At 42.5% G+C, this 20,846-nt stretch overlaps 1 protein-coding gene across 10 annotated transcripts in view; it reads left to right on the top strand.

Annotated features, from left to right (window-relative positions):
* Positions 1-11,559: 11,559 nt before the first annotated feature.
* The window catches only part of SIDT1 (SID1 transmembrane family member 1), a 115,184-nt gene continuing 105,897 nt past the window's right edge, over positions 11,560-20,846 (top strand). For 3 of the 10 annotated variants that reach the window (XM_070788194.1, XM_070788217.1, XM_070788210.1), the window contains exon 1: positions 11,563-12,428. In XM_070788194.1, the coding sequence (XP_070644295.1) occupies positions 12,219-12,428 (210 nt within the window). In that variant the 5' untranslated portion in view covers positions 11,563-12,218. Of the gene's footprint in view, positions 12,429-20,846 lie in introns of all 10 variants that reach the window. The other 7 variants (XR_011566317.1, XM_070788179.1, XM_070788222.1 and 4 more) reach the window with 6 other exon arrangements.

Genomic DNA, 20,846 nt, shown 5'->3' on the forward strand with positions numbered 1-20,846 from the left:
GAACAATTATAATAAAGGGGGGAGGAAAGAAGGGAGCACTATGGGTAGACAGCATCAGTGATCTATATAGTAACAGAGAATGAAAATAATTATCAGTAAACAGGTAAAAAACAAAACAAGAATTAGACAAGGGTCCTGGTGTAATGTCTTGGTTGGTATTTGTTCATTTTCCCAAGGCCATGTGCTTATCCCAAAGGTCTTGGGTCAAATGTCTATTTCCAAAGGTCAGTTGCTTCTAGAGGATTTGTAACAATCCTTAGCTTGAACTTCCCTATTGGAGTAGCCGTCCAGTTACATGAACTCTGAGTTGTTTCTTTAGCTGTGAAAAGTTAAGTCAAAAATCGACTTACTGAAGTTTCACTAATATATTTTTTGTTTAAAAATGATTACAGAAGACAACTTAGGTGATGCAAACAAACTATACATAACACTTCATGAAGTAGACAGTCTCCTTGTGAAGAACTACAAAATGGAGTAGAAGGAAGGAAGATTTTATTGGCTATAGAAAACAGAAAAATAGAAAATATGGTTAGCTGGGGCCATGCAGTTGACCATGTTTGGGTGAGAAGGCCAAGAGCTGGCTTGCACTTAGGGATTGACTGACTAGATATACATTTCTGGTAAACTGGAGCATTTACAGAGATGAAAAAGTTATCTAAGTTTTGGTTTACTAATGTGGCACCCTTGGCAGGAGTGACTCCATCTTGGACCTAGAAAGTTTTTTCAACAGTTGTTAACAGTACCTAATAAGGTCCCATCCATTGAGGTTCAGGAGAGGTTTTTTCCAGTGTCTCCTCCAATAGATGAAATTTCTTAGTTGATGATCATAAAAAGTCAATCTATGAAGTGTCAAGGGAAGCTACCTTATCAAGTTCACCATAAGACTGGGTAGAGCACGTGACTTCCTTGCAGTATTTTGCCACATCTGCATGCAGCAGAAAAGAATCTAATATCAGGGGTGAAATTTCTAAAAGTATGTGCCTTCCTATTAATAGTTCATAGGGATATAACCAATGTGTGTCTAAGACATATGAACAAAAGGGCTAGTGGGAGTAACTTTGGCCAAGAGAGCTCAAGGATTTCTGAGAGTTTTCCTAACTTTAATTTAAGGATTTCATTGGTCCTTTTGATCTTTCCCAGAAGTCTGTGGGTGGTAAGGATAGTATAGTTTTTAAGAAAGTGTGATACCGTATTAAGTTCTTTCATAGTGGTTCATGAAATTGTGTGCCTTGGTCAGTTGACATAAAAGTTGGTATTCCCCAAGTTTGAAACACAAAATCAAGCAGCATTTTAGAACTACAAAGAATGTTCAGCAAAGATTTTTAGCAAGGAAATGCTGTAACCCATCCTAAAAATAAATAAATCCCATGGAGAGCGGGAGCTGGATAAAATCCATCTGAAGGTGTTCATAGGGTTCCTGGCCATGCTTCACCTTTACAGTTTTTCCAGGATTATATTGTTCACAAGTTGCACATGTCCCCAAAATAATCTCAGCTGTGTTTTTAAAGTTTTCCCACCAATGTTGGTTTAAAATAGTAAGTATTTTGTCCTCACCATAACAGAATGAGTAGTGTCAAGGAGAAATTCAGCTAATATATATTTGAAGTCAAATGGCCATCTTGAGAGTCCCAACAGTTATCTAAGTGAAGGGTGCATCACACTTCTTCCATTCTTCCTTTTCCAAATTATAGGCAGGGTTTTTGATGTGGATATTTGGTCATGGCTTCTTTGATTCAGTCCAGAGATTTATCTTTGGGGGTTTCAGTTCAGTTCAGTTCAGTCACTCAGTCATGTCCTACTCGTTGCAACCCCATGAATCGCAGCACGCCAGGCCTCCCTGTCCATCACCAACTCCCAGAGTTCACCCAGACTCAAGTCCATCGAGTCAGTGATGCCATCCAGCCATCTCATCCTCTGTCGTCCCCTTCTCCTCCTGCCCCCAATCCCTCCCTGCATCAGAGTCTTTTCCAATGAGTCAACTCTTCGCATGAGGTGCCCAAAGTACTGGAATTTCAGCTTTAGCATCATTCCTTCCAAAGAAATCCCAGGGCTGATCTCCTTTAGAATGGACTGGTTGGATCTCCTTGCAGTCCAAGGGACTCTCAAGAGTCTTCTCCAACACCACAGTTCAAAAGCATCAATTCTTCGGCACTCAGCTTTCTTCACAGTCCAACTCTCACACCCATACATGACCACAGGAAAAACCATAGTCTTGACTAGACGGACCTTTGTTGGCAAAGTAATGTCTCTGCTTTTCAATATGCTATCTAGGTTGGTCATAACTTTTCTTCCAAGGAGTAAGCGTTTTTTAATTTCATGGCTGCAGTCACCATCTGCAGTGATTTTGGAGCCCAAAAAATAAAATCTGACACTGTTTCCCCATCTATTTCCCATGAAGTGATGGGACCAGATGCCATGATCTTTGTTTTCTGAATGTTGAGTTTTAAGCCAACTTTTTCACTCTCCTCTTTCACTCTTATCAAGAGGCTTTTTAGTTCCTCTTCACTTTCTGCCATAAGGGTGGTGTCATCTGCATATCTGAGGTTATTGATATTTCTCCCGGCAATCTTGATTCCAGCTTGTGCTTCTTCCAGCCCAGCATTTCTCATGATGTACTCTGCATATAAGTTAAATAAGCAGAGTGACAATATACAGCCTTGACGTACTCCTTTTCCTATTTGGAACCAGTCTGTTTTTCCATGTCCAGTTCTAACTGTTGCTTCCTGACCTGCATACAAATTTCTCAAGAGGAAGGTCAGGTGGTCTGGGGGTTTAGTTAATATCATAACCTTTGTTAAGCCTGCTGGTTTGGCAAAACAATCTACTAGAGCATCTCCTTTAACTTCCATTTGCTCTTTTTATCTCTGACACCATGGGCTTCAAACTTATAATAGCCATCTCACTGGGAAATTGAAGTACATCTAAAAATTCTTTAACTAGTTGTCCACTTTTGATGGGGATTCTAGCAGAAGTGAGAAATCCTTTTTGTTTCTGAAACATCATGTACCACTCCAGAAGCATACATGCTATCTGTATATGTGTTTATTCTCTGGTCCTCAGCTAGTTGACAATCTCTAATAATAAGTGTTTATAAATTCTGTCATCTGGATTAGCTTTCTCTCAGGTAGAGGACTATGCTGATAGATTGAAATTAGTGATAGTGTGATCATCTCCAGTTTCTATTTTGAAGTATGACCCATCAACAAATATTATATCAGGATTCTCAATGGGAGAATCCTCTCTAATAAAGTTTAACAAGGTACAGAAAGGCCCTAATTGAAGCAAGCCAATTTGGAGTTTCCACTTCTTCTGGTCAGGGCAGAAGAGTGGCAAAATTCAGGGTGTTGCACAGTTAATGAGAGACGGAGAAGTAATGTGAGAGGGAGAAGGCAACAGAAATTCATAAGAAGTTAAGTGACTGACTTATCAGTATTGTATATTCTTAGTCAAGTCTGTACGCCATGTAGATCTGTAAGGTCAAGCATGGAGCCTCAAATGAATTCAGCAGGAGCATCAACAAGTTCTGCAGTGGCAGCATTGCACTAGGACAAGGGGCATCAGCCTTGCAACTGGAGTGAGAGTAAGCGGTGGGTGTCTGATGGTTCTCATGATGTTCATTTAAAACACCGGGTTTTGTCTAGAACACTCATGTACAAATAGACAAAAGTGTTTGTTGTTGTTATTGTTTTTCAGGCTGTCTAGGGAAACAGACTGGTGAAGGCGATGGCAACCCACTCCAGTACTCTTGCCTGGAAAATCCCATGGATGGAGGAGCCTAGTGGGCTGCAGTCCCTGGGGTTGTGAAGAGTCAGACACGACTTGAGCGACTTCACTTTCACTTTTCACTTTCATGCATTGGAGAAGGAAATGGCAACCCACTCCAGTGTTCTTGCCTGGAGAATCCCAGGGATGGGAGAGCCTGGTGGGCTGCCTTCTATGGGGTTGCACAGAGTCGGACATGACTGAAGCAACTTAGCAGCAGCAGCAGCAGGGAAACAGACTATTGAAGAGCTTTCTTCAGATTCTAGAAGGCTTGTTTAATCCTTGGGCTTCTGAAAGACAGTGGCTTTTACTGAAGACTCAGCCATTTCATAAAGAGATGTCACAATCTCAGGAAAACTTGCTGAAATATTTAGATGTCATCTCAATTGAAGTTTTATGACAAATCTAGGACAGGTTTGGGATAGTCTTCATCCCACCACAAGAGAATGTTTTTCCCTCCTTAACTAGGTCATGCCTTAAATAATGGACTATGTTTTGGCAAAATGCAATTTATCTTTTTCGAAACTTTATGTGCCCATTCCACTAAGGCTGAGAACAAATAAATGAAATTCCTTTTACAGGCTTCTCTGAACAAAATAGAAGATCATCTACATATTATTATCAGAACTGAATCACAAGGGCAATTTGAATCTTTTACTTCCTGATTACAAACCAAAAAAAAAAAAAAGAGGGGTTATCAGTGAACCCCTGGAGCCTAGCTGCCCATATTTGAGTCTTGTCCAGTCAGTTGAAGGCAAAAAGATATTGACTGTCCTGGTATAGAAAATACATACTGAGAAAGGCAGAGCAACAGTCTGCTGCAGTGAAGCAGGTAATGTGGGGAAGAACTGATGATAGCATAGTATATAAGTTAGGTAAGTCCCTTGGACTGCAAGGAGATCCAACCAGTCAATCCTAAAGGAAATCAGGCCTGAATATTCATTGGAAGGACTGATATTGTAGCTGAAACTCCAATACTTTGGCTACCTGATGCAAAGAACTGACTCATTTGAAAAGACCCTGATGCTGGGAAAGATTGAAGGCAGGAGGAGAAGGGGACAACAGAGGATGAGATGGTTGGATGGCATCAGAGACTTGCTGGACATGAGTTTGAGTAAGCGCCAGGAGTTGGTGATGGACAGGGAGGCCTGGTGTGCTGTAGTCCATGGGGTCGCAAAAAGTCAGACAGGACTGAGTGACTGAACTGAACTGAACTGAATGGGGAAGAAAGGATAACAATTGTATTGATATCCCTGAGTCTTGAACAAATCAATATCTTTGTCCATTTGGTTTCTTAACTGGCAGGACAGAAATGTTACAAGGGTTAGTGCAGGTTATGAAAAGGCCTTTGGATATAAGGCCTTCAACCACAGATTTGAGGCTTTCCTTTGCTCTGTGTGTGTGTGTTAGTCACTTAGTTGCGTTTGACTTTTTGTGACCCCATGGACTGTAGCCCACCAGACTCCTCTGTCCATGGGATTCTCCAGGCGAGAATACAGGAGTGGATTGCCATTTCCTTCTCCAGGAGATCTTCCTGACCCAGGGATCAAACCCGGCTCCTGCATTGTAGGCAGATTCTTTTGGGGAAGTTTGGATAAAGAGTTTGGTAGGATCTATCTGGACTTTAATAGATTTCATTGAAATTGTTTTTCTTATGCCAATTCCCAATTTCCATGAAAATTTTAGCCCATAGGGAGTCCGGTAGTGTCAAGATCTTCATCTGGAGTACACATGAAATATAGTGGAGAAGGGAAGGTTTATACAGAGCAGACACAACTTGATTATGAATAGGCAAGCCTCTGAAACCAGAAATAGTCCCTCTTGTGGGCATTAATATTACACTTCCACTTGCAAACTATATCTCTCTATAGTAAATATATAGGGGTGGTATCACAGAGCAGGCAGGAATGTTTTTCAGTCAAAGACTCAAGGGTTGTAGTTAACGAAGAATCTGTGGGTTGTCTGAAATACCTATCATTTGTGTGCTATGCTTACTCCAAAGAAGAGACTGAACAAAGATGGCAGGACTTGATGGAGGAAGATAGTGTTGTGGGAAGATATTTTCTAGTTTCATCCTTTTGTTTGTTGATGATTGAATTATGGTCTATGGTCCAATCAACCTTTATTGGAAATGTTTAAGGCATGGATTTTAGGAGAGTTTGATGTGAATTGATGGGCTTTTTTTTGACCCTGAGGTTTATCATGGAAAGAGGGATTCTGTAGGTCCCTCTCCACATCAGTCCAATCAGTTTTGCAATCCAGAATTTAGCATCATATGGTTCTGATCAACATGAGTGCAAGTTGATATAGGTCAGGTAACCCTGGGTCATATGCACCCAAAGAATTCCAAATTCTTTCGTGAATATTTGCTGGTATTGCTTAGGTTCAGGGAAACTTTTCACTATAGTTGCTAATTCCCCCTCTGTACAAGGTTAAATTTTACTGTTGTCTGTATACCTAGCTTATGGGAAGGATGAACTCTTAGAAGTAACTAGCATTTGGGGATTTTAGAAGAGTTGTTGACAAAAGGTAGGAGGTCTGGACAAGATGGGGAGCTGAGATCTCACATGCCACATGTGCAGAAGAGAAGAGAGTAGAAAGATAAGAGGAGATGGGGAAACTGGCTATAGGAAGGCAACTGGAAGACAAGGAGGGGGAGGACTTGCTATGGAAATGAGTCTACATGGTTGCTTGTCAAATTTGTTAATTAGCTTTGTCCAAACAATCTTTTAGGGAAGCAGTTTTTAACAGTTTTATTTCAAGGCTTCTGCAAACCTGTTTAAAAAAAAATGCTTTCCATTAAGTCTGAGAAGTTTATTTTCTTTTTTAAGGTGCCTCTCTAATGAAAGATTTCATTTAAACCCAGTGATCCACACAGTGGCCATTGAAGGCCCAGGTCATCCTTCATGCAGTTATGCCATTTGAAACACAGGTGCAAGAATTAGAACTGTAGGGACTTCTGTGGAAGTCCAGGAAGTAAGACTCTGCACTTCCACTGCACAGGGCACAGATTTGAAACCTGGTGGGGGAACTAAGATCTCACATGCCACATGTCCAAAAATTTTTTTAATTAATTGAGTAATTTTTTAAAAAAGAATTAGAACTATAACGAGCAGACATATGACACATAAAAAGTAGGAGTCTTTCTAGAAGAAAGAGAGGAATTAGACTTAGCTGACCCCTTAAGACCTAGAAACAGTCAGTTGAAAGTGATGCTGGTGCACTTTGAGCCCCTGTGTGATGGTGTGCATGCGTGTTCAGTCACTTAGTCGTGTTTGACTCTTTGCAACCCCATGGACTGTAGCCTGTCAGGCTCCTGTGTCCCTAGGATTCTCCAGACAAGAATAGTGGAGTGGGTTGCCTTGCCCTCCTCCAGGGGATCTTCCCGACCCAGGGATCAAACACGTGTCTCTTATGTCTACCTGCATTGGCAGGCAGGTTCTCTACCACTAGTGATACCTGGGAAGCCCCACTGTGGTGGTAGCTGCTTCCAAATGTAGACCCAACAACCTACACCTCAAGGCAAGTGCAGCAGAGTCAGAAAGAAAGCTCTCTATGGATCAAAGTCAAACTCTCAGAATTAGAAAAAGAAAAAGAAAACAATAATAAAAACCCTACAAGGATAGTCTTGTTTAGGCTAAGCGACTTTAGTCCAAAAGAATGCCAATCCGATGCCAGTCCAGGGAGAACCATACTGGTCTGTGAGACTAGCTTAAACAAAAGGCTTAAAAGGTCTATGCTTGTATTCTCTTCTATGACAAACAGCACTTCTAGTTATCACAACACAAAACAGAAGTAGAAAAGAGAGCATAAAAAAAGGATTAAAAAATAAAAGAATGGCCTGAATCCACCAAAGATGTCAAATAAATGGAAACCAATAACAAAACTAAGGTATCAAACTGAAACTCAATAGCCAAAGAACTCAAAGCAAAGAGCAGAGTTCAGACCCAGTGCTGAATCACCAGGTCAACAAATATAACTGGCCCCAAGGGGCAGCATTCCATGAAATCTGGAGTTGGTGGTGACAGGCGGTGCAGACATCCCAATGGAACTTTAAGGAAAACTGTGGAAATAAAGACCACCCAAAGAAAACAAACAGAGGTTGTTTATTCAGAGCTTGCTATAGTGAACCACCACCTGTGTTTGGCGGAGACTCAAAGGCAGACAGGAAAGTGGGAAAGCTTTATACAGAAAAAAGGACATCTTCAGCAACGCTCTGATTGGATCTTGATGGCATGGAGAAGCTAGGGTCAGGTGCATTTTACAGTTTGTGGAACATATTTGGCTTCCTCTTATTGATCCTGAGTTGGAAGCAGGGCTAAATTTGGAGAAGTTGGCAGTCACTGACCAAGTCCTGACTGTTTTGGGCCATTTGGTACAGAGTTTGTGGTTTGGTTTCCTGGACTGGCTGTTGCAGAGGCTGTGGGTCAGAGGTCTCTTCATATATGGTCTGGCCATTGTCTGTATGTTCAGTCTCTCACAGTGAAACCTCGGCATTGTAGATATTTTTAAAATCTGGCTGATTTACCATGCTTCATTTTTAAGCTATTGAACTTTAACTGTCATATAGCAATATTTGGTTGTATAACATTTTATATTTTTGAACATAATTTCAAATATATTCTTCCTCCCTTTTATCCTTAGAGCAATCTTGTGATACTGGGGAGGTTAATTACCTAAGGTCATTCATTGGATTGGGGCTTGAATTAGGAGTCAGTCATAGACTCTTGAGAGTCCCTTGGACTGCAAGGAGATCCAACCAGTCCATTCTAAAGGATATCAGTCCTGGGTGTTCTTTGGAAGGACTGATGCTAACGCTGAAACTCCAATACTTTGGCCACGTCATGCGAAGAGTTGACTCATTGGAAAAGACTCTGATGCTGGGAGAGATTGGGGGCAGGAGGAAAAGGGGACAACAGAGGATAAGATAGCTGGATGGCATCACCGACTTGATGGACGTGAGTCTGAGTGAACTCCGGGAGTTGGTGATGGACAGGAAGGCCTGGCGTGCTGCGATTCATGGGGTCGCAAAGAGTTGGACGCGACTGAGCGACTGAACTGAACTGAACTGAACTGATAGCATAGGCTGATTTGCAGTATAACACTGAAGTTGTCTGGTAAAGATATCATCTATAAAGGCTTTAAAATAGACCTTTTGGGCTCTGTATGATAAAGGGTCTGTTCAAATTGCTTCTAAATTCATTACTTAAAATTAGGATAAAGCCTTGAAGAGTCATATTTCCCTTCAAATATCTACAAGGCTGTCATGTGGAAGAAGGATTAGGTTTATTCCTATGGCTCCAGACAGCAGACCTCACACCAGTGAAGAGAAGCACATTTCAATTTAAAATGTGAAATATCTTTCTAGTAATGAGACACTTGCCCTCTAAAGAGGGCTTCCCTGGTGGCTCAGACAGTAAAGAATCCTCCCGCAATGCGGGAGACCTGAGTTTGATCCCTGGGTTGGGAAGATCCCCGGGAGAAGAAATGGCAACTCGCTCCAATATTTTTGCCTGGAGAATTCCATGGACAGCGGAGCCTGGCAGGTTATTGTCCACGGGGTCACAAAGAGTTGGACACAACTGAACACCTAAGCACAGCTCACAGCCCTCTAAAGAAGAGGCCACCTTATAAACGGGCCAATTCCCCATCTTTCTTAGTGTTTGAGTTCAACATCACAGTTCAAAAGCATCAATTCTCCATGATCCTCAGTTCAGTTCAGTCACTCAGTCATGTCCGACTCTTTACGACCCCATCGACGGCAGCACGACAGGCCTCCCTGTCCATCACTAACTCCCAGAGTTTACTCAAACTCATGTCCATTGAGTCGGTGATGCCATCCAACCATCTCATCCTCTGTCATCCCCTTCTTCTCCCACCTTCAATCTTTCCCAGCATCAGAGTCTTTTCCAATGAGTCAGTTCTTTGCATCAGGTGGCCAAAGTATTGGGGTTTCAGCTTCAGCATCAGTCCTTCCAATGAATATTCAGGCCTGATTTCCTTTAGAATGGACTGATTGGATCTCCTTGTAGTCCAAGGGACTCTCAAGAGTCTTCTCCAACATCACAGTTCGAAAGCATCAATTCTTTGGCGCTCAGCTTTTTTATAGTTCAACTCTCACATCCATACATGACTACTGGAAAAACCATAGCTTTGACCAGACAGATTGTTGTTGGCAAAGTAATGTCTCTGCTTTTTAATATGCTGTCTAGGTTGGTCATAAATTTTCTTCCAAGGAGCAAGTGTCTTTTAATTTCATGACTGCAGTCACCATCTGCAGTGGCTTTGGAGCCCCAAAAAACAAAGTCTGACACTGTTTCCACTGTTTCCCCATCTATTTCCCATGAAGTGATGGGACCAGATGCCATGATCTTTGTTTTCTGAATATTGAGTTTTAAGCCAACTTTTTCATTCTCCTCTTTCACTTTCATCAAGAGGCTCTTTAGTTCTTCTTCTCTTTCAGCCATAAGGTGGTGTCATTTGCACGCTGCTGCTGCTGCTAAGTTGCTTCAGCCGTGTCTGACTCTGTGTGACCCCATAGACAGCAGCCCACCAGGATCCCCATCCCTGAGCTGAGGTTATTGATATTTCTCCCAGCAATCTTGATTCTAGCCTGTGCTTCACCCAGCCCAGCGTTTCTCATGATGTACCCTGCATATAAGTTAAATAAGCAGGGTAAAATATCCATGATCCTACACCTCTAGAAAGTGCTTAAACTGACCAGGCCAGTTAATCTCAAAGGGAATTACAAACACCAAGTTTATGAAACTTTTTAAAGTTATAAAAACAGACACAGACATTTTAAATACAGCAGTTTCACATCTCTCAAATTCTGCTTGAAATTATGTTTCTAAAAAAAAAAAAAAGAACCTCAGTTCTATGTTAAACTTTATCCCCCAGACTCTTCTTTGAATTAGCACTTTTGTCCTCGTGCCCATATATTTTCAAAAACATTTTTTAAAGTAAAAAATGTTTTTAAAGTCTTAATAGGAAGTCATCTAAATCAATCTTCCATCTGCATTGTTTTCTCATCACACAACTGTATATCAAATGTATTACACTCATTTTTTGATGTTTTAATAAATTGTAGAAATTCAATGAGGTTTAAAAAAAGAGAGAGAAACCCTTTCCATTGAATGGTAACTGCTGGGATTTTAATCTGCAATCTTAACTCTTTGAATATGATCTTTTTTCTTCTTTGTGGCTTTTTTTTTTTAATGTCCCCTCTGGTTGATCTCAATTATATTCTTCTCCAGTTTACAAATAACTTGAAGCTGAAATGAAACAGCGTCCTCCTGAACTGGGATTATCTGGTGCTCTAAAAGGATTTGCTGGAGATCCTCACCTCACTCCACTCTTTTTTTAAATTTTACTTTATTTTTAACTGGAGGATAATTAGTTTACAATATCCTGATGGTTTCAACCCACTCTTGACCTGCCTCTTCAATTGTTTAAATTGAATCTCCTAATTTTTGCCTGAAGGGTATTTCCTTTTGATTTGGGGTTGTGGTTTCTCTCTTGAAAAACAATACAGAGTCCTGGGGATTCTGCTGATCTGAGAGTCACTGCAGGGACAAAGGAGACCCTAAGTTGGAGCAGAATGTGTGCCCTCTGCACAAACCCAGTTGTTCTGGGTCTTCTTGACAACTTCCGGGACTCGACTTCAGGCAGCGTTAAGATTGTTGTTGTTGTTTTTTTTTTAACATATTTATTTTGTTATGACTGTACATATTTACATATGTTCACGTATGGCAAGGGAAAGAAAAAGTGATGACGTGAGGCTCCTTGAGATTAGGAGGAGGTGATAAGGAAATAAAGCAGGTGACTGGGAAGGGAGAAGTGAGAATTCTGTTCGAGAAGGGAGACTTGAGAGTTAATAACCATCTCTCAGAGGAGCCGGAGTTCTCTGCAGGTAGCAGACTGGAAATGCGAACTCGTGCACCCTCTTTGGAGACAGGCTTTCTGTTCCTTCGCTTGCAGGAAGGTGCATATTTATTTAAAACGGACTGAATTTCCTGCTCAATGGCTGGTCTTGATTCTTCAAGACTAGTGGGTATTTCCTTTTAATGTCTCCAATGCTGTTTTTTCCTTTTTGAGGTTGAGGGGGAAGAGATCGGTTGAAATTCTGGTTGGCTAAGTGAGAGATTCTCAGAAATGAGAAAGGGGGAAGCAAACAGACCTAGAAGGCGGCAGGAGCCCCCGGTCGCTCCCCTTTGCTGCGCACCCACTACCTCCGCCTGGTGACCTTCCGTGGAGACCCCAGGAGGCTGCATCAATATTTGATCAGCCTTTTGCCAGCGCGTTGCCAGCACTCGTCGGCGGGGCTTGCGAGGCATCGCCAGCGCGGCGCTGAAAACAGCGCGGGGGCCGCCGGGGGCTTTGGGAGGACCGGCTCTGCGTTCGCCCCCTCCCCCCGGGCCGCTGGGCTTGGCCGCGGCCGGGCCGCTGTGCCCACCATGCGCGGTTGCACGCGGCTGGCGCTGCTCTGCGCGCTGCCCTGGCTTCTGCCGTTGGTGGCACCCGGGCGCCCTGCGCCACCCCCAGCGCTGCGCCGCGACCCCCGCAACCCCGCCAGGGGCGCAGAGTTCGATCGCATCTACAGCGGGGTGGTGAGCCTCCCCACCGAGAACATCTACTCCTTCAACTACACCAGCCAGCCCGGCCAGGTAAGACACTCGCTCCCCGCGCTCCCAGGAACTTGCCCGACCTCAGAGCCTCGCCGCTGCTCTGGGTCTCCGAGGAGTCGACCTCGGGAGACCTCGGGGACCATGAAACCCTCGTTCCCTTTCTCCTTCAAAGCAGTCACTGCCCGAGCTGCCGCATCCTCTGCCACCGGCCTGGGGACAACTCCGCCTCCCTTCGCGCCTCCCCGGCCTGGTCGCGGGCATTACTGGGCTTTGCAGGGGCGCCGGTTCCCCGCACCGTCTGCGGGTCTCGGTCCCCTGTCCGGCCCTTCTCTAGGGAAGTTACAATTTTTAAAGCTGAGAAGAAAAATGACCACACCTCTGTTCCCAAGCTCCCGTGGGGAAGGAACCTCATCTCTTTTGGTTGATTCTGTCAGACCCTTCTATTCCATAGCACCTGGGGAGGGAGAGCTGCTCAGAATCTAAAATGGGAATGTGTGAGAATGGACGAGAGCTGCAGAACCTCTGTGTGTGTGCAAGAGCCACTGCCTGCGATTCTGTATCGTCGTCACACGCATGTGCTTCAGAGAAGCCAGAAGACCCGGCCAGAGATACAGAGCTGAAGCCCTCAGCCGATCTCTGGAGGTTTTGAGTTTATATAAGGATGGATACTTGAGTGCAAGTTCTAGACCTATTTCTGACCAAAGTTGAGGTGAGACAAGGAAAGGAAAAGACTGTTTCAGCATCTGTCCCTTTGACACATATACTCTGGTTGCACGATGTGAGAAAATGCATAGTTAGCTTCCCCCCTCTAACACAATACCCTTTGAGGCACAGCGGAAAAACTCCCCAGTGTACCTGCCTCCGGTTCTTCTTCACATAAACGTTTGTGAATCAATGTGTGTATGTATGTATACATTTGTATGAATGTGTATGTATCCCTTGCTGTGCCAGCATTCCCGACTCCCTCAGGAAATTCAGAACCAAACTGAGATACCAAGATGTGCCTTCCTAACTCTCTCTTAGGATAGAAACTCAGAAACCTGGTAGCTTGGAGTAGTATTGAGCCAGAGGGACCACTGGGCCCATCACCACTCCCAGACATTTCCCCAGTGCATGTACCGAGCAAGTGCTCCATCTCCAGTCTGGCACCAGATCCTAAGCTTAGTCTTCACCGTGGACTATGTCACCATATTCTTACCCTGTCCTGTCCCCCACTGACCTTCAGGTTGTACATCCTAAAGTGAGCAGAGTGGTTGTGTGCAGAGCCATTCCACTGTAGGCAAGAGGGGGAGGTGGCAGTTTTTACTCCTTACATTCCTCCTAACCCAGTTCTTCTGGTTGGGTGTGCTGTATTGATCAGCTGACATTGCACTGAAGTATGTTCCCAGCTCTGTTACTGGCTCAGTAAAAATAAAAGTCTGAATAATCCCATGATCTCTGGCGTGTACTGTCAGTTTCCCTCTAAATCATTGGTAAGGAAACTCAAATGACGGATGCAGAGTAAGATCTAACATCAAGCTTTAATAGTTCTTACACTTCCGCTTAGAGATAGAGTGACTTTTTTTTTTTTTTTTTAGCTGTTGTTTCGACCTTTTTGCCCATAGTATTCAGTGAGTTCCTCTACCACAGCACAAGTCACACTGTTTGCAGTTAGGGTCACTTACTTTACTCTCCCAGAAAACCATGAGATATTGATACATTTCTGTATCTCTATTGCTACATTCTCTCCACCCTAGTACCTAACACAGTGCTTGGCACCTAACAGTTTACTAATGTTTTTGAAAAAATGAATAAATAGGTAGAAAAAAAACTTAAGGAATCTTTAAGCTACAACTAAATAAAATATATGCTTTTTAGTAGGTTGACTGTGAGATCATTTCAAATAAAAACAAAATTTAAAAAAATTGTTCTGAGGTTATGCTCTTCCTATTTTGCTTTTATGTATGCTAAAATGCCCTTTATTTTGTGAAACAATGGTGATAATTAGTTTTAAAAATATCTTTGCATGATGCAATAAAAAGCTGACAGTCCTTAAATTTCACTAGTCTGGGAAATACAGTGGGGAACCATGGGACTCAAGTATTTTAATTATTTTAATGCCAATATGGAATAATATGAACCAGATGTCCTCAAATCTTACAGCCTTCTGAAACTTCTCTTTAATGTGCAAATAAGACAGTAGAGCCCTCAATCCACTTACTTTGGAAAATTGCCCTTCTCTCTCTCCAGTCCAGTATTCCAGATGCTTTCTCCAGAGATGGCATTTTTCTGATCTAGCCATTCAAACCATTATTCTGTTTCTCTGGGTGGCTTCCTCTCTTCTTTGGTCCCTTTTGCCCTATTTTGGAAACCAGCACCCCCTCCTTCTAATACCATGAACAGAATCCGTTGAATATAGCAGAATTTTACTGAAGGTTTGGAATAGCATGAGGGAACTGAATAGCAGAGTAGGTGATAGATTAAATCAGAAAGTAGGTGGCAGACTTTATTTTTTGGGCTCCAAAAATCACTGTAGATGGTGACTGCAGCCATGAAATTAAAAGACGCTTGCTCCTTGGAAGAAAAGTTACAACCAACCTAGACAGCATATTAAAAAGCAGAGACATTACTTTGCCAACAAAGGTCCATCTAGTCAAGGCTATGGTTTTTCCAGTAGTCATGTATGGATGTGAGAATTGGACTATAAAGAAAGCTGTACGCCAAAGAATTGATGCTTTTGAACTGTGGTGCTGGAGAAGACTCTTGAGAGTCCCTTGGACTTCAAGGAGATCCAACCAGTTCCTTTAGATCCAACTGATCTAAAGGAAATCAGTCCTGAATATTCATTGGAAGGACTGATGCTGAAGCTGAAACTCCAGTACTTTGGCCACCTGATATGAAGAACTGACTCATTGGAAAAGACTCTGATGCTGGGAAAGATTGAAGGTGGGAGAAGAAGGGGATAACAGAGGATGAGATGGTTGGATGGCATCACCGACTCAATGGACATGAGTTTGAGTAAACTCTGGGAGTTGGTGATGGACAGGGAGGCCTGGTGTGCTGCAGTCCATGGGGTCGGAAAGAATCAGGCACAACGGAGCAACTGAATTGAACTGAGGTGATAGATTGAATCAATAGGTAATAGATTAAATCTAGGAATTCCCTGGTGGTCCAGTGGTTAAGAATGCGACTGCCAATGCAGGGGACATGGGTTGATCCCTGGTCTGGGAAGACTCCACATGCCAAGGGGCACTGAAGCCCATATGCCATAACTACTACACCAAGCTCTGGAACCCATTCTCTGCAACAAGAGAAGATAGCACAGTAAGAAACCCCTGCTCACCTCAACTAGAGAAAGCCTGCGCACGGCAACCAAGACCTAGTGCAGTCAAAATTAAATAAATAAAATTTTAAATATACCCTTTTTAAAAATCTGAAATCTAAGCAATGCTGTCATAACAATTTACCAGCTATTCCCCCACCAGAAGAAATGTCAAGATAGTAGCACTATTTTCCAGGCCCTGGCTTGTTACATTTTCTTGGCCACCCCTCTCCCCCTATGCTGACCTCAGTCTCTAAATTTTTGTTACTGTCTCACATCAAGCAGTTTTGCCTCATGACCAACTCCACACTCACTGAAGAACTCTGTTAAATAAAGATCTATGAACCCAAGAACAGAAGCTTGGCCATGACCTTTTTCCTTTAGCCCAAGCAAAGGCTTGGTCAGGGCTGTCTGTCCTGCACAGGCCATTTCCCATCTACTCCTCTTCAGTACAACTAAGAGTTTGGTTTAGATGTAGGTATATTCTAATTGGAAAAAGGAAAAATATTGAAAGAAATACATAGAACAGTGTTTATATTTGTGCTGGTGGACACAAAGATTTTTACTTAGAAAAGACTAATCATCATTAAAATTGCACTGGATATTTCTTATAAATACATATCTGAAAATACTGATTATAACGCTGTAAGTAAAGGAAGAAGAAATTAAAGCAATGTGGATAAGTGTCATCTAAAAGAAAAAAAATCTGATTTAGAAATTAAAAGGCTATTTTTTGTTTCATTTTATCTTCTTTATCTCGTCAAGGCACTGATAGGTTTGCCATTACTTTTCCTATATCTTGGAAGAGAAAGGCTATTCTAAGTTTAGACCTTGGTGGAGAGAGGAAACTGCCATGGGAGACTTTGTTGCTAATCTTTCCTGTCAGCCACTGCATCTCCGGTACCAAACTCTGTCTCCCAGAACTATTCAGCCAAGTGTGTCTAGCTAGTCAGCTGAGCGAGCACCAGGAAAAGTCCTACATGCCTTCCAGGCAAAGAAATGTAAATATTCAGTTGCCATTAAAAGAAAAACCACTGAAAAAATGGAGTGACTGGTTTAAAAAATGGATAATGAAAATAACTATTTAAAGTACAGATTAGGCAAGATCATGGTTCATTTCAGTTCCCTGGAGGGGCAGTGTCTGGAGACTCGCTTTAAGGGGCAAGGATTTCATTGCGTCAGTCAGGGTGTTCTATAACCTGAGGCTGGGTGGGGCCAAGCCAGAAGGAAATCACCTTGTTGAGAAAGTTGCCAGGGATATGTTTGACTGGGACATAGAGCTTAAAAGGTTTATTAGGACATGAGAATCTCTTGTAGAGACAGGTGGTGACAACAATAAGATATTTCTATTTGAGCCAGATGGTGATAAGAAGCCCTTAAATAAAAGTCTGAGCATCACCCAACAAGAGGTCTTCTGTTTCAATAACAGAAATCATCGCGTGCTATAGATTTTTGAGTTTGGAATGCTTCTCTGGACATACTTTGTTTATTAAACTGAGGCATTTATTTTTTAATGACATAAACATTTCTATGCCTAAGGAACAAAGCTTGGCTTTATTAATATCTAGCAGTATCTAGAACCAGTTATAGCAGCTTTTCAGATCCTGATTCAAAAAGCCTATCCAGTTCTTATGAACAATGAAATATATATCAGGACATCGCAGGACTAACTTTTAGCTATGTATATTACTACTTACAAAGAAGCCTTTAAAATCTTTATGCCTCAGCTCCCCCCATCTTGTCTGTCTCCCTCTGTGTTCTATATATCCTGCAGCAGAGAAGCCTGCTCTGCTGTCCTCCCACACCTCCTTGCTGAACTGGACTGGTGCTTGTATGTAAAGAGAGATTCATCTCGTTAGCACAGCATCGGGGTGGCTGGTTACTGTCTCAGTCAGCACGGACTGTTAGAGTACCACAGACTGTGCCTTAGAAAACAAATACTGATTTCTCACAGTTCTGAAGGCTGGGAAGTCCAAGATCAAAGTATTAGCAGACTTGCATGTGGTGAGAGCTGGCTTCCGGGCTTGTAAACAGCACTTACAGATGTGTCCTCACGTAGCCCAGAGAGCAGAGAGAGAAACAAGCTTTCTCCTGTCTCTTCTCTCTTACTCTTTTTTTATTTTTTTTTTAAATTTTATTTTATTTTTAAACTTTACAATATTGTATTAGTTTTGCCAAATATCAAAATGAATCCGCCACAGGTATACCTGTGTTCCCCATCCTGAACCCTCCTCCCTCCTCCCTCCCCATACCCTCCCTCTGGGTCGTCCCAGTGCACCAGCCCCAAAATATTTATTTATTTGGCTCTGCTGGCTTTTAGATGTAGCACTCAGAATCTCTAGGAATAGTATGGAGGACCTAGTTCCCTGAGCAGGGATTGAACCCAGGCCCCATGCCTTGGGAGCATAGAATCTTAGCCACTGGACCACCAGGAAAGTCCCTCTCCTGTCTTTTCTTATAAGGACACTAATCCCATCATAAGGACACTAACCTCATGGTCTAATTACCTTCCAAAGGCCCTGCCTCCAAATTCTCTCACCCTGGGGATTAGGCTTCAACTGATGAAACTGAAGAAGCTGAACAGTTCTATGAAGACCTACAAGACCTTTTAGAACTGACACCCAAAAAAGATGTCCTTTTCATTATAGGGGACTGGAATGCAAAAGTAGGAAGTCAAGAAACACCTGGAGTAACAGGCAAATTTGGCCTTGGAATACGGAATGAAGCAGGGCAAAGACTAATAGAGTTTTGCCAAGAAAATGCACTGGTCATAGCAAACACCCTCTTCCAACAACACAAGAGAAGACTCTACACATGGACATCACCAGATGGTCAACACCAAAATCAGATTGATTATATTCTTTGCAGCCAAAGATGGAGAAGCTCTATACAGTCAGCAAAAACAAGACCAGGAGCTGACTGTGGCTCAGACCATGAACTCCTTATTGCCAAATTCAGACTTAAATTGAAGAAAGTAGGTAAAACCACTAGACCATTCAGGTATGACCTAAATCAAATCCCTTATGATTATACAGTGGAAGTGAGAAATAGATTTAAGGGCCTAGATCTGATAGATAGAGTGCCTGATGAACTATGAAATGAGGTTCGTGACATTGTACAGGAGACAGGGATCAAGACCATCCCCATGGAAAATAAATACAAAAAAGCAAAATGGCTGTCTGGGGAGGCCTTACAAATAGCTGTGAAAATAAGAGAAGCGAAAAGCAAAGGCGAAAAGGAAAAATATAAACATCTGAATGCAGAGTTCCAAAGAATAGCAAGAAGAGATAAGAAAGCCTTCCTCAGTGATCAATGCAAAGAAATAGAGGAAAACAATAGAATGGAAAGACTACAGATCTCTTCAAGAAAATTAGAGATACCAAGAGAGCATTTCATGCAAAGATGGGCTCCATAAAGGACAGAAATGGTATGGACCTAACAGAAGCAGAAGATATTAAGAAGAGGTGGCAAGAATACACAGAAGAACTGTACAAAAAAGATCTTCAGGACCCAGATAATCATGATGGTGTGATCACTGACCTAGAGCCAGACATCCTGGAATGTGAAGTCAAACGGGCCTTAGAAAGCATCACTATGAACAAAGCTGGTGGAGGTGATGGAATTCCAGTTGAGCTATTTCAAATCCTGAAAGATGATGCTGTGAAAGTGGTGCACTCAATATGCCAGCAAATTTGGAAAACTCAGCAGTGGCCACAGGACTGGAAAAGGTCAGTTTTCATTCCAATCCCACAGAAAGGCAATGCCAAAGAATGCTCAAACTACCACACAATTGCACTCATCTCACACGCTAGTAAAGTAATGCTCAAAATTCTCCAAGCCAGGCTTCAGCAATATGTGAACTGTGAACTTCCAGATGTTCAAGCTGGTTTTAGAAAAGGCAGAAGAACCAGAGACCAAATTGCCAACATCCGCTGGATCATAGAAAAAGCAAGAGAGTTCCAGAAAATGGTCTATTTCTGCTTTATTGACTATGCCAAAGCCTTTGACTGTGTGGATCACAATAAACTGTGGAAAATTCTTCAAGAGATGGGAATATCAGACCACCTGACCTGCCTCTTGAGAAACCTATATGCAAGTCAGGGAGCAACAGTTAGAACTGGACATGGAACAACAGACTGGTTCCAAATAGGAAAAGGAGTACATCCAGGCTGTATATTGTCACCCTGCTTATTTAACTTCTATGCAGAGTACATCATGAGAAATGCTGGGCTGGAAGAAGCACAAGCTGGAATCAAGATTGCCGGGAGAAATATCAATAACCTCAGATATGCAGATGACACCACCCTTATGGCAGAAAGTGAAGAGGAACTAAAAAGCCTCTTGATGAGAGTGAAAGTGGAGAGTGAAAAAGTTGGCTTAAAGCTCAACATTCAGAAAACAAAGATCATGGCTTATGGTTCCATCACTTCATGGGAAATAGATGGGGAAACAGTGGAAACAGTGTCAGACTTTATTTTTCTGGGCTCCAAAATCACTGCAGATGGTGACTGCAGCCATGAAATTAAAAGACGCTTACTCCTTGGAAGGAAAGTTATGATCAACCTAGATAGCATATTGAAAAGCAGAGACATTACTTTGCCAACAAAGGTCTGTCTAGTCAAGGCTATGGTTTTTCCTGTGGTCATGTATGGATGTGAGAGTTGGACTGTGAAGAAGGCTGAGCGCCGAAGAATTGAAGCTTTTGAACTGTGGTATTGGAGAAGACTCTTGAGAGTCTCTTGGACTGCAAGGAGATCCAACCAGTCCATTCTGAAGGAGATCAGCCCTGGGATTTCTTTGGAGGAAATGATGCTAAAGCTGAAACTCCAGTACTTTGGCCACCTCATGTGAAGAATTGACTTATTGGAAAAGACTGATGCAGGGAGGGATTGGGGGCAGGAGGAGAAGGGGACGACAGAGGATGAGATAGCTGGATGGCATCACTGACTTGATGGACGTGAGTCTGAGTGAACTTCGGGAGATGGTGATGGACAGGGAGGCCTGGCTTTCTGCCATTCATGGGGTCGCAAAGAGTCGGACACAACTGAGCGACTGAACTAAACTGAACTGATGAATTTGAGGAGAGAGGGTACATAAGCATTCAGTCTATAGAGTTCTCTCTCACTTTTTTCCTGTGTGGCTCTGAAAAAAAAAAA

The sequence above is a fragment of the Bos indicus genome, chromosome 1, assembly GCF_029378745.1.
Source record: "Bos indicus isolate NIAB-ARS_2022 breed Sahiwal x Tharparkar chromosome 1, NIAB-ARS_B.indTharparkar_mat_pri_1.0, whole genome shotgun sequence".
NCBI classification, from domain to species: Eukaryota; Metazoa; Chordata; class Mammalia; order Artiodactyla; family Bovidae; genus Bos; species Bos indicus.